Source organism: Myotis nattereri (assembly GCF_964212035.1).
Source record: "Myotis nattereri genome assembly, chromosome: 6".
Classification (NCBI taxonomy): Eukaryota; Metazoa; Chordata; class Mammalia; order Chiroptera; family Vespertilionidae; genus Myotis; species Myotis nattereri.
In genome coordinates this window covers 38,458,281-38,475,344 of record NC_138081.1, presented here as the reverse complement: position 1 = coordinate 38,475,344, position 17,064 = coordinate 38,458,281, and the positions used below count along the sequence as shown (strand labels likewise).

The 17,064-nt window shown below is 40.5% G+C and overlaps 1 protein-coding gene across 1 annotated transcript in view; it reads left to right on the top strand.

The window, feature by feature from the left end:
- IMPG1 (interphotoreceptor matrix proteoglycan 1) overlaps nucleotides 1-17,064 on the top strand; it is a gene marked incomplete at both ends in the record, with an annotated part of 117,319 nt that overhangs the window by 23,194 nt on the left and 77,061 nt on the right. Inside the window, 5 exons of the mRNA XM_081093551.1 lie at nucleotides 1,400-1,633; nucleotides 8,290-8,456; nucleotides 8,725-8,753; nucleotides 12,760-12,824; nucleotides 13,418-13,497. Coding sequence (XP_080949677.1) covers nucleotides 1,400-1,633; nucleotides 8,290-8,456; nucleotides 8,725-8,753; nucleotides 12,760-12,824; nucleotides 13,418-13,497 — 575 coding nt within the window. The remainder of the gene's footprint in view (nucleotides 1-1,399; nucleotides 1,634-8,289; nucleotides 8,457-8,724; nucleotides 8,754-12,759; nucleotides 12,825-13,417; nucleotides 13,498-17,064) is intronic.

Sequence of the window (17,064 nt, the reverse complement as noted above, 5' to 3'; positions counted from 1 at the left end):
CCTTACAGACCCACCAAAAAGTGCTTCCCCAACCTGTCTGCACACTGGAGTCCCCTGGAGACTCAATTCCATGTTCCACTCAGAGGTTTTGATGGGTTCATGTGGTGTGTAGCTGGGTGAGCAAATGAACCTCTCAGCTCCTTTCCTCTCTGGAGATTCCAAAGAATTTATCACTGCCCAAAACTGACCAAGTACTCTGACACTCCTCACAGTGACAAAGATTATGTGTTCCCACTAGGACTCTCCCCAAAATGAAGGAGAAACTTTCATGCTTTGCAACAAGATGTGAGTTGCTCTCCAGCCACTCTGCTTGGGTTTCTGCCTGATTTTTTTCAAAAGATATTTGTTCAAGAGCCTTCTTTAGTAGAATGAGAATACAAATCTCTGTAAGTCACACGCTTCTGCTCCCAAGGAGCCGTCGTGAGTGGTCCCAACTGTTCATCAAGGATTCCTTCCTTAAACGGTGCAACGGATAAGAGGACAGGGATCGAGTGGGAGAGGAGGTCTCAGGTTTTGACTTCACTGTTAACATGACCTAATGCCTCTAACCCTCAGGACCTACTGTGTGGTAAACTGAGAAAAATAGTATCTGTTCCACCTATATAGTAGAGCTTTTGTGAGAATGATATGAGATAATACTTATGAAAATTTTCAAAACAAAAAAGTACTCACTGAATGTAAGCCTAAAGAGTTAAAAATGAAGTCTAGACACAGCAGAGCCAGCAAGAAGAAATGGCTTGGGGAGTTTGACCCTCTGCCAGCCTCCTCTCTTAGCTGGCCCCTTCACCTTTCCACTCATCACCCTGCATAAAATCACAAGCTTGCTCTGTAAATGCAACTGTAAGACATGCCGTGGCCCTCCCTCACTTTCAACCAGATTGACACGCTCTGAGCCCCACACATAAGGAAATCGTAGGACTGCCACTCATCACTAATCAGCAGGAAGGCTGTTTTGTTGCATTGCCTCCCCTCCCCAGGTTTTCAGAAGCACTCCACTTCATCATCGAGAGTATACCCCCGGGTATCACAATGCTATATCACTTCCCACTTGAATTATAATGTCTATCAAAAGAGGCATCTCTCGGGAAGCTTGAGAGCTAAGTGGGGAGTGATTTTTAGAGAGATGTGTGGGAAATGGTTTCAATATTTGGCAGTTCCTAAAGGCAGTATGATTTGAGATGTTGGTGTCTTGTTGTTTTTTAAATACTTGATCAGCTCATACTATTCCCTTATTTCTGAAAGTGCCTTGTCATTGGAATATTACATTTGGCCGTTGCATCAAAGTAGAATTTTCATAAAGCAGAGGATTACAATTTTTCATTGATGCCATTATTTACCATGTTTCACATATATCGCATAAATGTATGTATTCACTAGGAAATCAACCTTTCTTTTACAGATCTCTCCATTAAAATGTACCATTCTGAAACTAAAGACATAGACAATGCCCCAAGAATCGAAACAGCTGAAAGTCCTGCAAAAATGTATAAAGTGTCAACCATGAGACAAGTATTCGATTTGGCAAAGCATCGAACAAAAAGATCAGCATTTTTTCCAACTGGGGTTAAAGTCTGTCCACAGGAATCCATGAAACAGATTCTAGCCAGCCTTCAAGCTTATTACAGATTGAGAGGTAAGAAAAGAGATGAAACCTGCTTAGCCTTTTCTTCTTTCCATCCCTTCCCTTTTATTCATCTAGGGGTCATATCCAGCCCAGAACTTCCAGTCTGTCCTTTAGTCACAAGAGTTATAAAAATCTGCCAACTGATCAGAGAGTAATGAATAATAAACATTCAAAACAATGATAGGTATCTGCTCTTATGTTTTATAATAATGATAATAATGTCCTGTGCAATACAGAGCCATCAGGGCAGTTAGCAAGTCACCAGGAAAGCCTTGGTCTATGAGTTTTACCTCTTTTATTTTTGCCAAAGTCCAATATTGGACTTCAATGTTGTTATTATGAAGTAAGAAGCACGGGATGATTGCAACGTCAGGAACCTGAGCAAGTTGATTTATGACTTACCATTTTATTTTTCAAAGGCAACATTACAATCCAGATACTCTCTCCCTCCTTGATAAGGTTAAGGGGTTTATTGCTGATTCAGCAAAAACTTCTGAGGCTTGGAAACCTAGAGGCACGTCCAAGTGCAGAGGAGCCACAAGTGAACAGGGGTTACCAAGGTACAATGCAGGGGTGTTAATGGATTCACAACATAATTACTGTGATTTCCAGCAGAGCTCCAGTGCAGTGTTTACCCCTGCAGAATTCTTACTGTGTCCCTGGGAGTCATTATGGAGTTCAATTATACCACAGCCATCAGTGGCTGCCCTAGTCATTCACTTGGAAAAATTTCCATGGCTTTTTCTTGAAAGGAAAAAAAAGGGATCTTTAGTAGCTGCTATTTAATTCCCCAGGTAGCTCCAAATAATGCAAAGTATCTTGTCTAGCTGAAGCCTAAACTCAGTTCCTCTTACATGTGAAAGCTGAGGCGGTTTACTGATTTCCACCTTGATCTTACCGGATGTTTGCTTCCATTCCAGAAAGCACAGTCACCCTGATCTATTTCAAGCCCATTGACTAAAGCAAGCTAGTTCACTTCCAGCCTGTGATGTGTTGCACATCATGACCACTGAAAAGCATTTCATGATACTAACATCCCAACATGTTCTTGAGTATTTACATCTGTAATAGGTGCAAGTTTAAACTAATCTGGGGGGTTCTTATTGGGTTTTGGCGGCACAGTATCAAAAACATCAAGCCTTATGTTTCTCACATGTCTCATTTTATGTAGAAGTAGAGAGATACTTGCTTTCTGACAGAAGCCACACCCACAGAGAAATGGCAAGTACTGATTAGATCGTAGAAGGAGGACTCTAATCATAGAGAATCAAGTGCACCACACGAATATTCTGAGATCCTAGCACAGCCCCTCTGCATAGCTCGTTCTCATGAAATGCTGTTGATGAACACAGGAGGCAAAGAAAAGAGTGACATGTGTAAATTATTCATTTTGAATGTGCCTACACTTTGATTTGATAATGATATAGGTAAATTCCATTTTATTTGTTCAAGTATAAACATATAATATATGCATCACCTTGAATATGAACACAGCTATTGCTAACTATTTCATGACATTTCTAATTCTTTATGACATTCACAAATAGGATTCATCACAAGTATTTATAGAAAACACTATTTATTGCTGCATCCAAATTTTTAGCTCTGGATTTTATTATTAGCTCTTTAGTTTTACTAGGTTTGCCTCTTTCATTCTTGCTTCCCTAAATGAATTAAACCACTGTTTTTCTTCCCACGGCAATGACAGCCCATTATCTTTATGGCTGCCCCTGGGTGATATGAAATTTTACTATTCATCAACACAGGTTTCTTAAGTCTAACAAATTCAGTTCATAAACTAGAAATAAGGTCCAGCTACAAAGCAGTGTTTCTTTGACAGAGTTACCCACTTACTGTTCTCGTAGCTGCTTTTACAAAATTATCCATTGACATCCTTCAAACAGGAGAGAGAGCTCCTGCATTCCCCAAATCAAATGGAATATCGAGCTATTTCTTTTCCCAGTGCTCAAAGCAACACAAGTGAAAATGTTCGCGGTAGAATCATAAACATGCTCATCCCAAAGCTCAGACAGAGGCAAGTTTGTTTCTGCTAGTGTCCCGGGGAGGGGAGTGAGGGGCTGTGCTCCCACCCAGGTAAACTCCCTCTTCTGTGACTGCCTCCCTTCACACCATTTGCCCCATGTCTCTCCCTCTCTTTCCCTTCCTCCATTCTTCTATGTCTCTCCTTCTCTCTCTCTTTCTCCCAACCCCAATATCAAAAGCTAGATCTTTCTTTCACATTAATTTGTGACTTAGAAAAAGTTAAAGATGGAGGGAATTCTAGTTCTTGCTACTCCACTGTTGTCCACAGACCAGCAGCCTCACCATTACCAACCAGGTAACTTGCTAGACATTCAGATTCCCAGATCCCACTCCAGACCTACTCTCAGAATCTGCATTTGCACTCTCACATTCTAGAAGCACTGGTCTGAAGATCACCTAGCTAACACCGCCATTGTACAGATCAGAAAAGTGAGGGGACATGCTCAGTCAGGGCCCCCTTTGGTCACGGAGCAGTTAGAGCCCAGCATCCTGACTCCCACTTCAGTGTGTTACCTTTCCATCTAAAGTGTGCCCACTCCTGCGGTGGGCATTTTCACACACCATTGGTCTAACTTCATCCTTCCAAATATAAAGAACTATCTAGGACAGTGATGGCGAACCTTTTGAGCTCGGCGTGTCAGCATTTTGAAAAACCCTAACTTAACTCTGGTGCTGTGTCACACAGAAATGTTTTGACATTTGCAACCATAGTAAAACAAAGATTTATATTTTTGACATTTATTTTATATATTTAAATGCCATTTAACAAAGAAAAATCAACCAAAAAATGAGTTCGCGTGTCACCTCTGACACGTGTGTCATAGGTTCGCCATCACTAATCTAAGAACAGGTCTGGCCTCCAAGGCCTGTGTTCCCTGGGGTTCTTCCTACATCTCAGAACAGCCTGGAGAGTGACATGCAGCAGAAAGTCTGAGGCTCTGTGGTCAGATTTCAGGCCGTGGCCAGCCACTGTGGGAAGACTTGGAGGCAAGGCTCTGGATTTCTCCAAAACCCCTGTGGCAATCCTTCCAGTAGGTGCAGAAAAGGCTGGTGCAGAACAGGTAAATCAAGGGAGTAGAAAAATCCAACTTTTAGTAGTTTTTAGACTCCTCCCAGACCCAAGATCCTTTGAGGCCTCATGTAAGGATTATTCTTATGCTATCTTGGTAAGGACAAGGGACTTTCCCCAGGGGTCATGGGCTGGAGCTCTTGTTCTCCCAGTCCCAGAAGGATTCTATGCTTCCTTTTTTGACTTACGTTTCCAGGAGGCCAAGAAAATGACATCAGAAGAATCACCAAAAAACCTGCCTCCCAAAAAGAATCCAAAGAAAAGCTTCTACTCCCTGTTTCATCCTAATATTTTGATCCCTGTAAACTACAATGCTCCAGGGAGGGCATTCTTCAAGCAGCTTCAGGCAATTGTGCTTTGGGGGGAAAATTCAGAGTCTTTGTGAAAAGTAGGTTTCAATGGGGGTGGGAGTTTTATGTGTCATTGAGATGGAAAAAGGGGCAGAGCTAGGAAAATGCAGGCACCAAAAACAAGCCTTAAACTGGACTGAAATAAAAGAAAGACACTCTGCCCTAGCTAGCTTGGCTCAGTGAATAGAGCAGCGGTCTGCAAACTGAAGGGCCGTGAGTTCGATTCTGATCAAGGACATATGCCTGGGTTGCGGGCTTGATCCCCAGTAGGGGGCGTGCAAGAGGCAGCCAATCAATGATTCTCCCTCATCATTGATGTTTCTATCTCTCCCTTCCTCTCTGAAATCAATAAAAATATTTTTAAAGGGAACAATCTGAGACGAAAAGCAACACAGGCAAGAGTGTGTTGAACTGGTAAACAGAAGGAATGTCACATGTGTCTCCCAGATGTTTCACTCATGGATATTGTTAGTGAAAGTCACTCACACTAAGCTCTCAAAGGCAGGGCTAGTTAATTGTATGTATTGTTGTATATCTGGCACTTAAATAGGTTTTTGAACTAAACTAACTGGTCTCATTGAGAAAAGATGGAAGGACAAAGTAGCATCCCCCAAGAGAGTGTAAAGTATGTAGGTGAGAAGGATAGCAAGGCAGCTGGTTTGCTTGGACTGGACCCACAACTCTTAGAGTTTGAACAAATGTGGGTTCCTTCTTGCATGGCACAAAGACTCTTGACTGGAGGTGAAGATCAAAAGACTTCACGATGATTGCTACAAGGAAATTCATTAAAACTCTCTGATCCTTGCCTGGCCGGTGAGAGATCATATTCAAAAACATGGGTTCTCCAGTGAGAGATTATTATATTGGTCTCCAGGTCACCCCTGCACTTCTCCAAACATGGAAAACTCAACGCTCATTTGAAGTGGTAGGACTGTACCCACTCCCAGCTTTGTGGGTTCTAGTCCGGTTGCTTCTGATGGCCTGGAATTCTCTGTCTCTTAAAACAGAAAGATAAAAGAAATCCAGACATAGAATAAGTGGGGTGTGAGGGAGAATGAAGCCCAGGACCATGAATCTCTAAATTGTTCTTCTCTCACCTGGTTCTTCCCACAACCCCTTTCTCAGCACAGCAGTCAGTTTCTCTAGAAAATCAAGTGATGTCGGCTTCTGCCCCATAGCCTCCAATTGTTCCCCTTTCCTCTAGAGTAAAAAAATCAACATATTATAATTGCTTATAACAGAAGATATCTATCCAGTGGTTCTCAACCTTCCTAATGCCGCGACTCTTTTATACAGTTCCTCATGTTGTGGTGACCCCCAACCAAAAAATTATTTTCGTTGCTACTTCATAACTGTAATTTTGCTACTGTTATGAATCGTAATGTAAATATCTGATATGCTATATGTGTTTTCCGATGGTCACAGCCCACAGGTTGAGAACTGCTGATAGTCCCCTAAAATAATTTTTTAATTTTATGCACATTTTTGCATGCGTTTTAGTTGACTTCTAAAGTTTTTATCTTAAATTTAAATGCTTGGATATGTGTAACTTTTGGTGAATTGTAAAAATTGATATTGAAAACAAAATAAGAATTAGAGCATTCATATGTATCCAGTGGAATCTACCACAGGCTCTCATTACTTTCCATCTAATACTCTAAACAAATACGTGAAGGAACTCTTCTTCATGGTAGGAGACATCGCATGGCTCCTTTTTCTCCACACACCCACACTTCCATTCCCACCTCAGAGTTCTATCTCATTGGAATTTATTGTAAGCTTGAGAATCTGTTATTGGTTGCTCTGAAATATGTCTCGGTAATAAAAAATATATGCCTAAATTGAAATATTTTATTCTCTTCTGTTACTTTATGTGTACAAAGAAATTTCTTCTAGATTCAGTTACATTTATGATTACTCTTAATATATAATTTAGCAAAACAAGTAGATACAAATTTCACCAAAAATTTTAAGCAAGTCATTATCAACAGATAGGTCAAAGACCAGATACAGGTTTTGTGGGCACTAATGTTTATAGACACAAAACTAGGAGCAAGGCCCTGGAAGAGGCCAATTAGCTTCGGCCTCTGGATACACGGGGCTGCTTTGGTGGTGCCCCTCTATTAGCTCATGTGCCATTACTTACTATTCATGTCATGCATTGCTACAATAAGACAGGGCTTTGCATCCCTATTCTTTTACCCAGTTTCATTTAAATGCTGAGAAAACTTGTTACATAAATAAGTAGATGGGAACAGAGGGAGTTTTGTCCCAGTAATATCCTGACTCTTTAAGTTCCCTTGGCATTATATGCTACCAGACACATCATGAGCTGTCATTGTTATTTTTAATGATCTATCAGATGCTGACTCCATTAGGATTCCTAATGTGTTAAAAGCAAAGAAATGGAAATCACCCTAATTGCAAAAATCCATTCTGACTAAATTCACCTGCTTTCTTAACCTCAAAACTATGGTTTGTTTCAAATCATGCCTTTGTGTGGCAGCCTAGGGGCACTGGGCCCCAATAAGATTAGCGATGAATGAGTGGGGGAAGATGGTGATCAAAGGGAAAATGAAGAAGGAAAGGTGTGCCCTTAGGCAGACCATTATTAGGAAAGCATGATGGGAAAATTGAGACTAGAAACTAATTCTATTTAAACTGTTTGTGTGCCTGCTCATCCCTTGGAAAACCTTCAAGTATAGCCAGTACCTATGCCCAGTTTGATGACTACTGGTCTACAAGCCCCTCCACTATCTGTGTCCCCCTCTCCACATCTTTCAGTCTTCATCCTCTGCGACTCTCAGCCTTGCTCTGGCCACACTGACCTCCTTCCTGTTCTGTGCATGCTCATAGATTTCTTTAGCCTTGGAGTCTTTTCCCAAACTGCTCAAAGTCACCTTTATAAGGAGGCTTTCTTCAATCACCCTATTTTAAATTGAAGTCTTACACACACACACACACACACACACACACACACACACACACACTTCAAATTCTCTATCCTCAAATACCCTATCTCCCTTCTTTTATTTTTCTCCATAGCACGTATAGGTGCTCAATAAATAGTTGTTAAATGAATTCATTTCTCTGGGCTATAAGTTAGTGTGTCAGCATAAGCCATGCAAAAGCTTTCCATGTTATAAGCCTGTGCTTGGGTGGGGAGAAGGGGATCTTCTACTCCTAATGGCGCTGCATTGCAGTGTGCCAGGAAGCAGTGTGGGAAGCCTATCGGATCTTTCTGGATCGTATCCCTGACACAGGGGAATACCAGGACTGGGTCAGCACCTGCCAGCAGGAGATTTTCTGCCTCTTTGACATTGGGAAAAATTTCAGCAACTCCCAGGAGCACCTGGATCTTCTTCAGCAGGTGAGTCTGAACACTGTATGTGTGGAACGCTGCCCAGAGAGCTCCCACACCTCCAGCCCCCACCCTTTTTTGACTCGGTTTCCATGGCAGAAGGGTTGGTGGAAGATATGCTTGGAAATACCTGACAAAGCCAACAAGAATTTTATTCTTGCAAAATAACAATGTATGTGAGGGTTGAAGTGAAGTTAAAGGGAAAGGGGGATGAAAATAGATTTTAGCTCTTCAGTTGACATTATCTCTTGGTAAAATTACTTTTCTATTTCTGCAGAGAATAAAACAGAGTAACTTCCCTGAGAGGTAAGTACCCAAAATAGAGTGCTGCATGCTCTTGACTTTTGAAAGCTAACATAATGGAGTGACTCAGCTATTGTATCTTTATGATGTTATGTCAGCCTCTGAAGTCTGTGTAGGTTAGTCTAACATGACAGACAATCTATACTTCTATTGTGCTACACATAAATGAATGTGTAAAAGGGAATGGTTAGCTCTTATAGACTAAGATATACTAGGTGTACTGGTTAATAATGCAGATTTTTTTTCAATAGATGGAGTTACACATAGGTTGATATATATGCGATTTGATATGTATGCTATTTTGTTGTATTGACAACAAGCTTCAAAACTTCATATGTCAAATTTTCAGAAAGTGTTAACATCATAGATATTTTTATGCTTAAAAATGTTGAATTTTGTGCCAAAAAAAGAGCACTATTAACTGGTTAATAATTAATCCGCATTTTTAACCGGTCAATAGTTAATCCACATTATTAACCGGTCAATAGTTAATCCTCATTATTAACCAGTACACCTACTATGTTTGCGCTATTATCAGATAAAAGTATGAATAAGTATCTAATGTGTATTTTCACTTATAAGATATAGAACAATTAAAATAGTATGGTTTTTAGAATTCATGATAAATTATTAGTTACATCAGGAAGATATTTAATACGATCAACAAGCAATCTGAATTTGGAATTCTTGTTTGGTATTCTGTTAAGTGTTAGTGTTTCTCAAACTAAATTAGTGAAGCACTGAGCTAAATCCTCAACAAGAACAGAATATCAAATGCAAAAATCAAAATGTAAATATAAAAAGGAAAAGAAAAAGTATATTAGATAAAATGATTAAAGAAGAGAGATGTCATTGCCAATTATAACCTCACAAATTACATATATTTTATAACAGAAGTCTAAGTATGAAGACAATGATGCTACAAAGAGAGACTGTATGGATTCCTGACAATTCTCTATAATGCTTTTCACATTTGTTCCTTTATTTCTATTCCCTTTGCCAACCATCTGGTCCAGGACTTTATTGATTTACACTGTGAAAAATGTCAAATCTGATCTCCCTAACAGCTATTGCTGGTTCTAACCTCTTCCCTACCTTAACTTTTATAACTGCTGAGGACTAAAATGTCTGAAATATTCCTTTTCCTACATTGAGCCCTGTTCAATGGCTTTCAAAAGATTCCCAGATCTTTACTTTTGCCATTCTAAATACCCACTCCCCACACTTCCTCACCCACCCTGTGCAGAAGTCTGAGCAGGGCCTGAGTCCCTGGCATTTCGTGCCCTCTGACTGCTGGATTGGGCCAGCCAGTGGGGAACAGAATATCAGGAGGGGGAAGAATGGAATGAGGTGAGCAAATTTGTCACCTTCCCTCACCCCAACTTGCAAAGTCTTCGAGGGCTACTGGTCTCCTTCGGCTTCAGCTCAGTGCCTGTCGGGCAGCCCTTGCCACAGCCTTCTCTGTCTCTAGTTTGTGGTATCTGTTCCATCCTCCCCCCCCCCTCCTGGCCAGAGTGCTCTAGCACCCACTGTTACCAGCCCCAGGCTCTGCACCCTCACTTGTGGTTGCTTTTAGACTCGTCCCACAGTTTAGCAAGTAATCCCTTTATTAAATTTTTCTCAGAGTCTGAGTGAGACCTCTGTTAGCTGCCAGGACCTTCAATGAGGCAGAGACCAAACTAACTAATCTAGGCCCTTCAGAACCTGACCTTTCCAACCTTGCCTTTCATTTCCCATGATCCCACCACCGCCACTGTGCCCTTCCCCAGGGCACACAGACCACACCCTCCTCCTCCCAGACTCTGATCCCAGGGCCTGTATCTTGGCTGGAAGAACCTGCCTTCCCCATTCCATCTCTCCAAACCCTGTTCCCCTTCCAAGCTCCCAGGGCAGTCCCACCTCCCCAGGATGTCTTCATCTGCAGTAACTTCCCTGTGCTTTGAATTATGTGTTCTGTTTGTCACTTGCCTTATTACTTAGCATCTCCTTGCTTTACCCTGTTTCCCTGTGAGAGTGTAAACATCTCCAGGGCAGGAACTGTTTTATATTTCTCTACCAACTGCTACAGAACTGAGCGAAGTCCTCATATATTTATAATATATAATAGGCCTCAATATGTCTATCTTTTTATACTTTTTTATGAATTTTTAAAAGTTATTGCCAGAAGCAAGAAGGTGACTTAGGAAAATATTAGTACTATTGTTCACAAGACACAAAGATATTGGATTCTCTGATTTAAATATAGAATAATACTTACTGACTCCTACATTTCCCAAAAAGAAAGCAGAGGCCATTCCTAAGAAAAAAATCCAACAGAATGTAGCAAGACTCTATAGAAAACCATTTCAAATTATAGGAAACAATTATTCAAGCCAGAATTAGAAAAGAAATAGAATCATTCCATCTATTCCTGTGCCTGCCAGCATTGCTAGGGAGAAAGAAGGAAGAGACAAACATTTTACATTACCTGTGGTTACCAAGTTGTTGTTTAAAAGAAAAAAAGAGAGAGAAAGAAGGACAGAAGCAGCTTTTTTACTTCCAACATTTCCAAGAAAACAAAACAGAAAAATTTCTCACCTGACTAGTCCATCAATCTGCCAGTTTCAAATGACATTAAAATAATGAAGAACCCAGCAGCCTGGCTTGCCAAATTGTAGATCCTCCGTGATGGTCATTGCCAGTGTAGTGGCAGAATCACACCTTCACAAAGTAGGCTGTTGACCTGTAGCTAGTGCAATAGCCAGCATTTCACTAACTACTCTTCTTGGTTATTTTCTTTTGTACAACAAGGTAAAACAATGATGCCAAGGTTCTGACAGGAGGAAAGAGACCTTACTTTAAAGAAAGATCTATAAAATAAAAAAGAAAGAAACTTATCTAAATTTACAAATGCTATAATGATATTATGAGAGTTTACTAAGTATTACTTCCATAAAAACTATTAAACACATAGCATAATACTGGCAAAAGCAAACAAGAATAGCTAATTCCAAATTCCACTATAAAGTCTGAGTTTAATTTAGCCTATGTGCACCAATATAGTCATCCATGTATACCAATACAACTGACATTCATTCTGATTGGTTAGAGCCCAGGACAGGCTGATTGATATAGTTTGTGCATTACCCCTATTAGCACTTTGGCAGAACTGAATGTGGCAGAAATATGTCCCATTGGCTATATGGCAAATCTATATGAATCCACAACAACAGAGCACCTAGCCATTCCCTTTGGTCTTTCATCATCATGAGCCACAGATAATTGAATCAAATATATTGGTCAACCATGACTATATTAAACAAACAGACACAATCCTTTGAGACCTAATAGCTTACAGTAACACATCTTAAAGTAAGCTTCAAAAGATATTACTACTGCTATTCCTTTCTAAATAAAGCTTACATTACATGCAGACAACTCTATAACCATGGCCTTGGATCTGCCCTTAGAATATATTCTGCATTGCCACTCCATGGCACTGTGAACTTACTCACAATGCATGCAATGGTTATGTTCAGAATAGAGATTTAATACAATTGCATTACCCAGAACTCTCTCACTATCCCATTACTGTAGCCACAAGTTACTTTATTGGATAAACTTACTGACTCTCTGCATTTGTAGGTTTGAAAGTCTGAGATTTTAGCAAGAATATTTCAGTCATGGACCAAGTCATCAATTATCTTTGATGTCAAGGGCACCGTTTAAGCAGAAAGGACTATAAAACATCAGGCCCCCAAACCATCTTTGCTATCAGGGACAAGTTCCCCAGGACCATGAAAAGCCAACATGCTTATGAAAAGCCCTGCAGTCAAACAACCATTTGGGGAGGGTTGTTTGAATTTTTCTTCAATTAAAATATATTAGAAGATTACTTCTGCAATGAAAAAAATAAGTAAACCAGTTTTAAAGTATACTTTTTCTCTAATTTTTAAATATAGATGAATTTAAATGCATTCCCCCTATTATCATGCTCCTTTTTACCACTTCTTCTCTATTTTGCTAACAGAAAAGATGAAATATCCACAGAAGAGATATTAGGAGAGCCTGGTAAAACTCCCGTGTTTTCAACAGGTAAGCTTAGGTCTTATTCCATCTGCTTCTGAACCTTAATTCAAATCATCAGGAAAGCATGCTATTTGAAAAGCAATCCTTAATTGAAGTTGACAAAATTTATAATGTACTTTCTCAAAACGAGCTTGTATGTCTAACCTTATAAAGTAATTTAAACTTATTTTATGAAACTTGAAAAATCTAGAAAAGAACAAAAACAAAACCAAATTGTCCGTTATTCTACACCTTAGAGGCAGTAATTACCAATACTTCCCAACAAACAAATTCAGGATAAACCTTTGTCCATGCGTCCTTTACATAGTCGCCAAAAGAAAAATTAACCAGGTCTCCTTAGGCAGAGCCATTTAACTGAAACATATCTGAGAGGGCACCAAACTTGGGTCCTAGAAAGAAAGACAAGTTGGGAGGAATAGTATTCGTTATATTTTGCTCAAGAACATATTTATGTGATCTTAAAATAAAAATGAGCTCAGCATGGATCTAACATATTTAAATTCCAGAGTGACAGGAAAAGTATGTGTAATGTTTTACCTGTTCTAATGTCAACTCCTCCAGTCTCATTTTTGTGCCTGCTATTTTTTAAATTCCCACAGATGTTGCCGATGTCTCACTCAGGCCCTTCCCTCTCACTCCTGAGGACACACTCCTCAATGACACCAAGAGGCCTACAACAGTAAGAAGTTATGCGAGTCAATCCAGCTCCTCACAGGCCTTCTTTTGTCTCAGTAAAATGGACCGGCCGTTCAGTATTATTAGTACTGCATTCTTATCACTCTGGTGAAGAGTCATTGACTTTGTTCTATTCAGTATGCTCACTTCTTCCTAGGGACTGAGGAGTAAAATACATTGGAAACTAGGGGTAAGGTGTGAGGAAGTGCAAGAAGCAACACAATTATAACCTCCAGGAAGGCAGGGGCTCTTTTCCCAGTGCCTAACAGAGGATTATATACAGCAGGTGCTCACCAAGCTTTAGAATGAATGAATGAATGAATGAATCTTCCCGTCTATCAGGTTCTTTCTCCACTGAAGTGTCATCTCCTGCTGACAACAAAGGTAGAAGTTTTGTGCTTAGTCATGTCCAGCAGGAAAAGGTGATATAAATACCAAAATGATCGAAATCCTTCATGTCAAGTGGGGGAAAATAAAACCAGTGTTCGCAGGTAAAGAGGAGCACTGACAACTGCTCTGTTTGAATCAGAAAAGCATGCAGGAGGAGAGAATTGCTACAGAATTTAATGTTGGTTATCAAAAAAAGGGGGGGGCATCTTTAAACTTCCCAGAGGCTTTGCTCCAGACGCTCAGGGCTGAAGCAGGAAACAGTGGTGGAGTTGTGGCAACACAAGGTAGGCAGCAGGTCCTCTCAGCCTTACAGGGTCACTGCGACCAGTTCTACCAGCCCCTGTGGGCCGTGAGACTTCTCTAGCCCTTTCTTCTTCCAGATGGTGAGGGCAGGAAGTTCAGCCTCGCCAGCTCGACATGAAAATTCAGGGATGAGAATCCTGCTGGCCACTCTCTCCCTGGCCTTTAGGACAGATGGCCACAGATTTGGTGGGAGTATGGTTATGAACAAAGAATAAAAGGATTTTATTCTCAAAAATGCTCTTCCATCAACAGTGAAAAGTGCTGTTGAAAAAAATTATTGAGATTAAATATATTCACTGTAGAATTTATAAGATAACTACAGTTTGCCTTCTCTTTTCTCCCATTACCCGTGTCCCCCCTTCTTTAAAATTTAATATACGTCCCTCATCCTGCAGTAAATATCTCCTGAATATTTTATTTCACACTCATCGCATCCTCTTCTTATCGTCCTTTTTACCAACTGCATCTATTACTTATTCTTTCATTCAGCAAATATTTAACTAGAATTCCTACCTTTAGGAAATTTATAATGCAAATAAGTGCAACAAAATAGTCTAAGTGCAATGATTGAAGATGACAGATGTATAGACTGGGACTAATGATAGGCTGGGACAGATTGCAAAGGACCTGGCCCCAAATCATGTATATTTACTGAGAGTTTTATTCATAAATTGTCTCGTGTGTGTGTTTTTTATTTGGGAGAGTCCATAAAGTGTGAGAATCATGCTGGACTCAAGGAGATTATATGTGGGATGACAAGATTAGCACAGGGGTGGGGAACCTTTATTCTGCCAAGGGCCATTTTGATATTTATAACATTATTCACTTAATATAATTCACTTAATATAAATTTATGCTGCTAAGAAAGTAAAGCAGATTTATTAAATTTTGAGTCCTGCCTGCGGTTGCCTTGGCAGTCCCAGACCAAATGATTTTCCAGGCCTTACATTCCCACCCCTGCTCCAGGTGAATACATCATTGGTACCAAATGAGCAATTCAGATGTTATTCGCTGTTCTAGAAGGTCAGAGGAAAGGCAAAGTTTTCTGACCTAGATGGTCAGAGGGGATAGTTCTTTTAATGGACTATAAGACTAGGAGATATTAGTAAGAAGTAGAAAAGAATCTGTATATGAAGTAATGTGTGTGTGTGTGTGTGTGCGCACGCGCGCACTGCTGCTGGAGGGGGTCATGGGGGGCAGTGAGGAGGGTCTTCAGTCAGGAGACTGCACAGCAGTATAGTCCTCAGCAAGAGTGAATGGAGCTTCCTGCATTGGGCAGGGAGAAGTGAGACAGACCAAAGCTGTTCAAGCAGTTCGGCATCAGATGGTGGCGAGTCAAATATCAGGAAAAACAGTTTGGGTTTTATCCCACAGGTAATTAGGACATCCTGAGAGTGCTGGGTGAGAGGCATAAAACATTAATAAGTGGTTGAAGGTAAGTTACAAAACTTCTCACTAATGCCTCCAAAGGATTTACTGAAATGTCTCTTGTGAACTTCCTATCTGCCTAATGGAATGGTAAGCTTCTAGACCAGTGGTTCTCAACCTTCCTAATGCCACGACCCTTTAATACAGTTCCTCATGTTGTGGTGACCCCCAACCATAAAATTATTTTCGTTGCTACTTCATAACTGTAATTTTGCTACTTTTATGACTCGTAATATAAATATCTGATATGCAGGATGTATTTTCATTGTTACAAATTGAACATAATTAAAGCATAGTGATTAATCACAAAAACAATATGTAATTATATATGTGTTTTCCGATGGTCTTAGGCGACCCCTGTGAAAGGGTCGTTCGACCCCCCAAGGGGTCGCGACCCACAGGTTGAGAACCACTGTTCTAGAGGATAACACCATATGCCATATTTTTTTCCAATGTCCCATAGGTCCTAGCACTGTGCTACACCCACACAGATGCTCAGTGTGTATCATTTGAATGATTAAATGAGCAAGTGGTTGGATGGGTGGATGGATGGATGGATGGATGGATGGATGGATGGAAACCTTCCCATTAAACAAATACCAGTAGCCTGGTAAGTGTAAATACACATCCTCCACGTGTCCTATTAAAGTGAGAGGCTGTTCTGCTGTTCATTGCCCGTGGAAGAAGGAGTCTGTGATAAGAAATGAAGCGAAGATACATCACCACCACCCAGATGAGTTTTGCCTCTCATGGCATTTTCCATTGGTTGTGCCTGTCTCTCAGCTTCCACAACTCTACTATCACTATAAGAAACTGTACGTTACCAGAGACAATTGGTTTTCCACAGACACATTTTTTACTCTTGGGAGGAAGCTGTGCAGATCTCAGGATTGTGTGGGTACCCAAGACTGGAAATCTGTCCAACCCCAAGTTTGAAACACAGCTCCAGGTTTATTCTGTGCCCTGGGAGCCCACGTGAGTGGAGAACAATGAGAGACTCCTGCTTGTTCTCAAACCAAAGGACAAAAAGGATGAACCCTGGCCCTTTGTGATCCTCAGAACAGCCCTGCTATTCTCAGCCACATGCTTGCAAAGGTGGCCCAAATGTGCCATTTTCTCTGAGAGACTTCACACCCTCGCCTGACTTGACAGTGCTTTCTACCCAGTTTCAGTATGAAATTTAACCACAGAGTCTCATTAAACCAGTCGAGACTCTTCTCTAAAAAGGGTTATATTAAATAATACCAGCGTCCATAGGTTATTTTGTATGATCCAATCCTTATCAGAGAGTGTTTATAAAGTTACAAAAGTGTGTGGCACAATCCTACTGATGCTCCAGCAAAATATATGAATTGTGTGTGTGTGTGAGTGTGTGTGTGTGTGTGAGTGTGAGTGTGTGTGTGTGAGTGTGTGTGTGTGAGTGTGTGTGTGTGAGTGTGTGTGTGAGTGT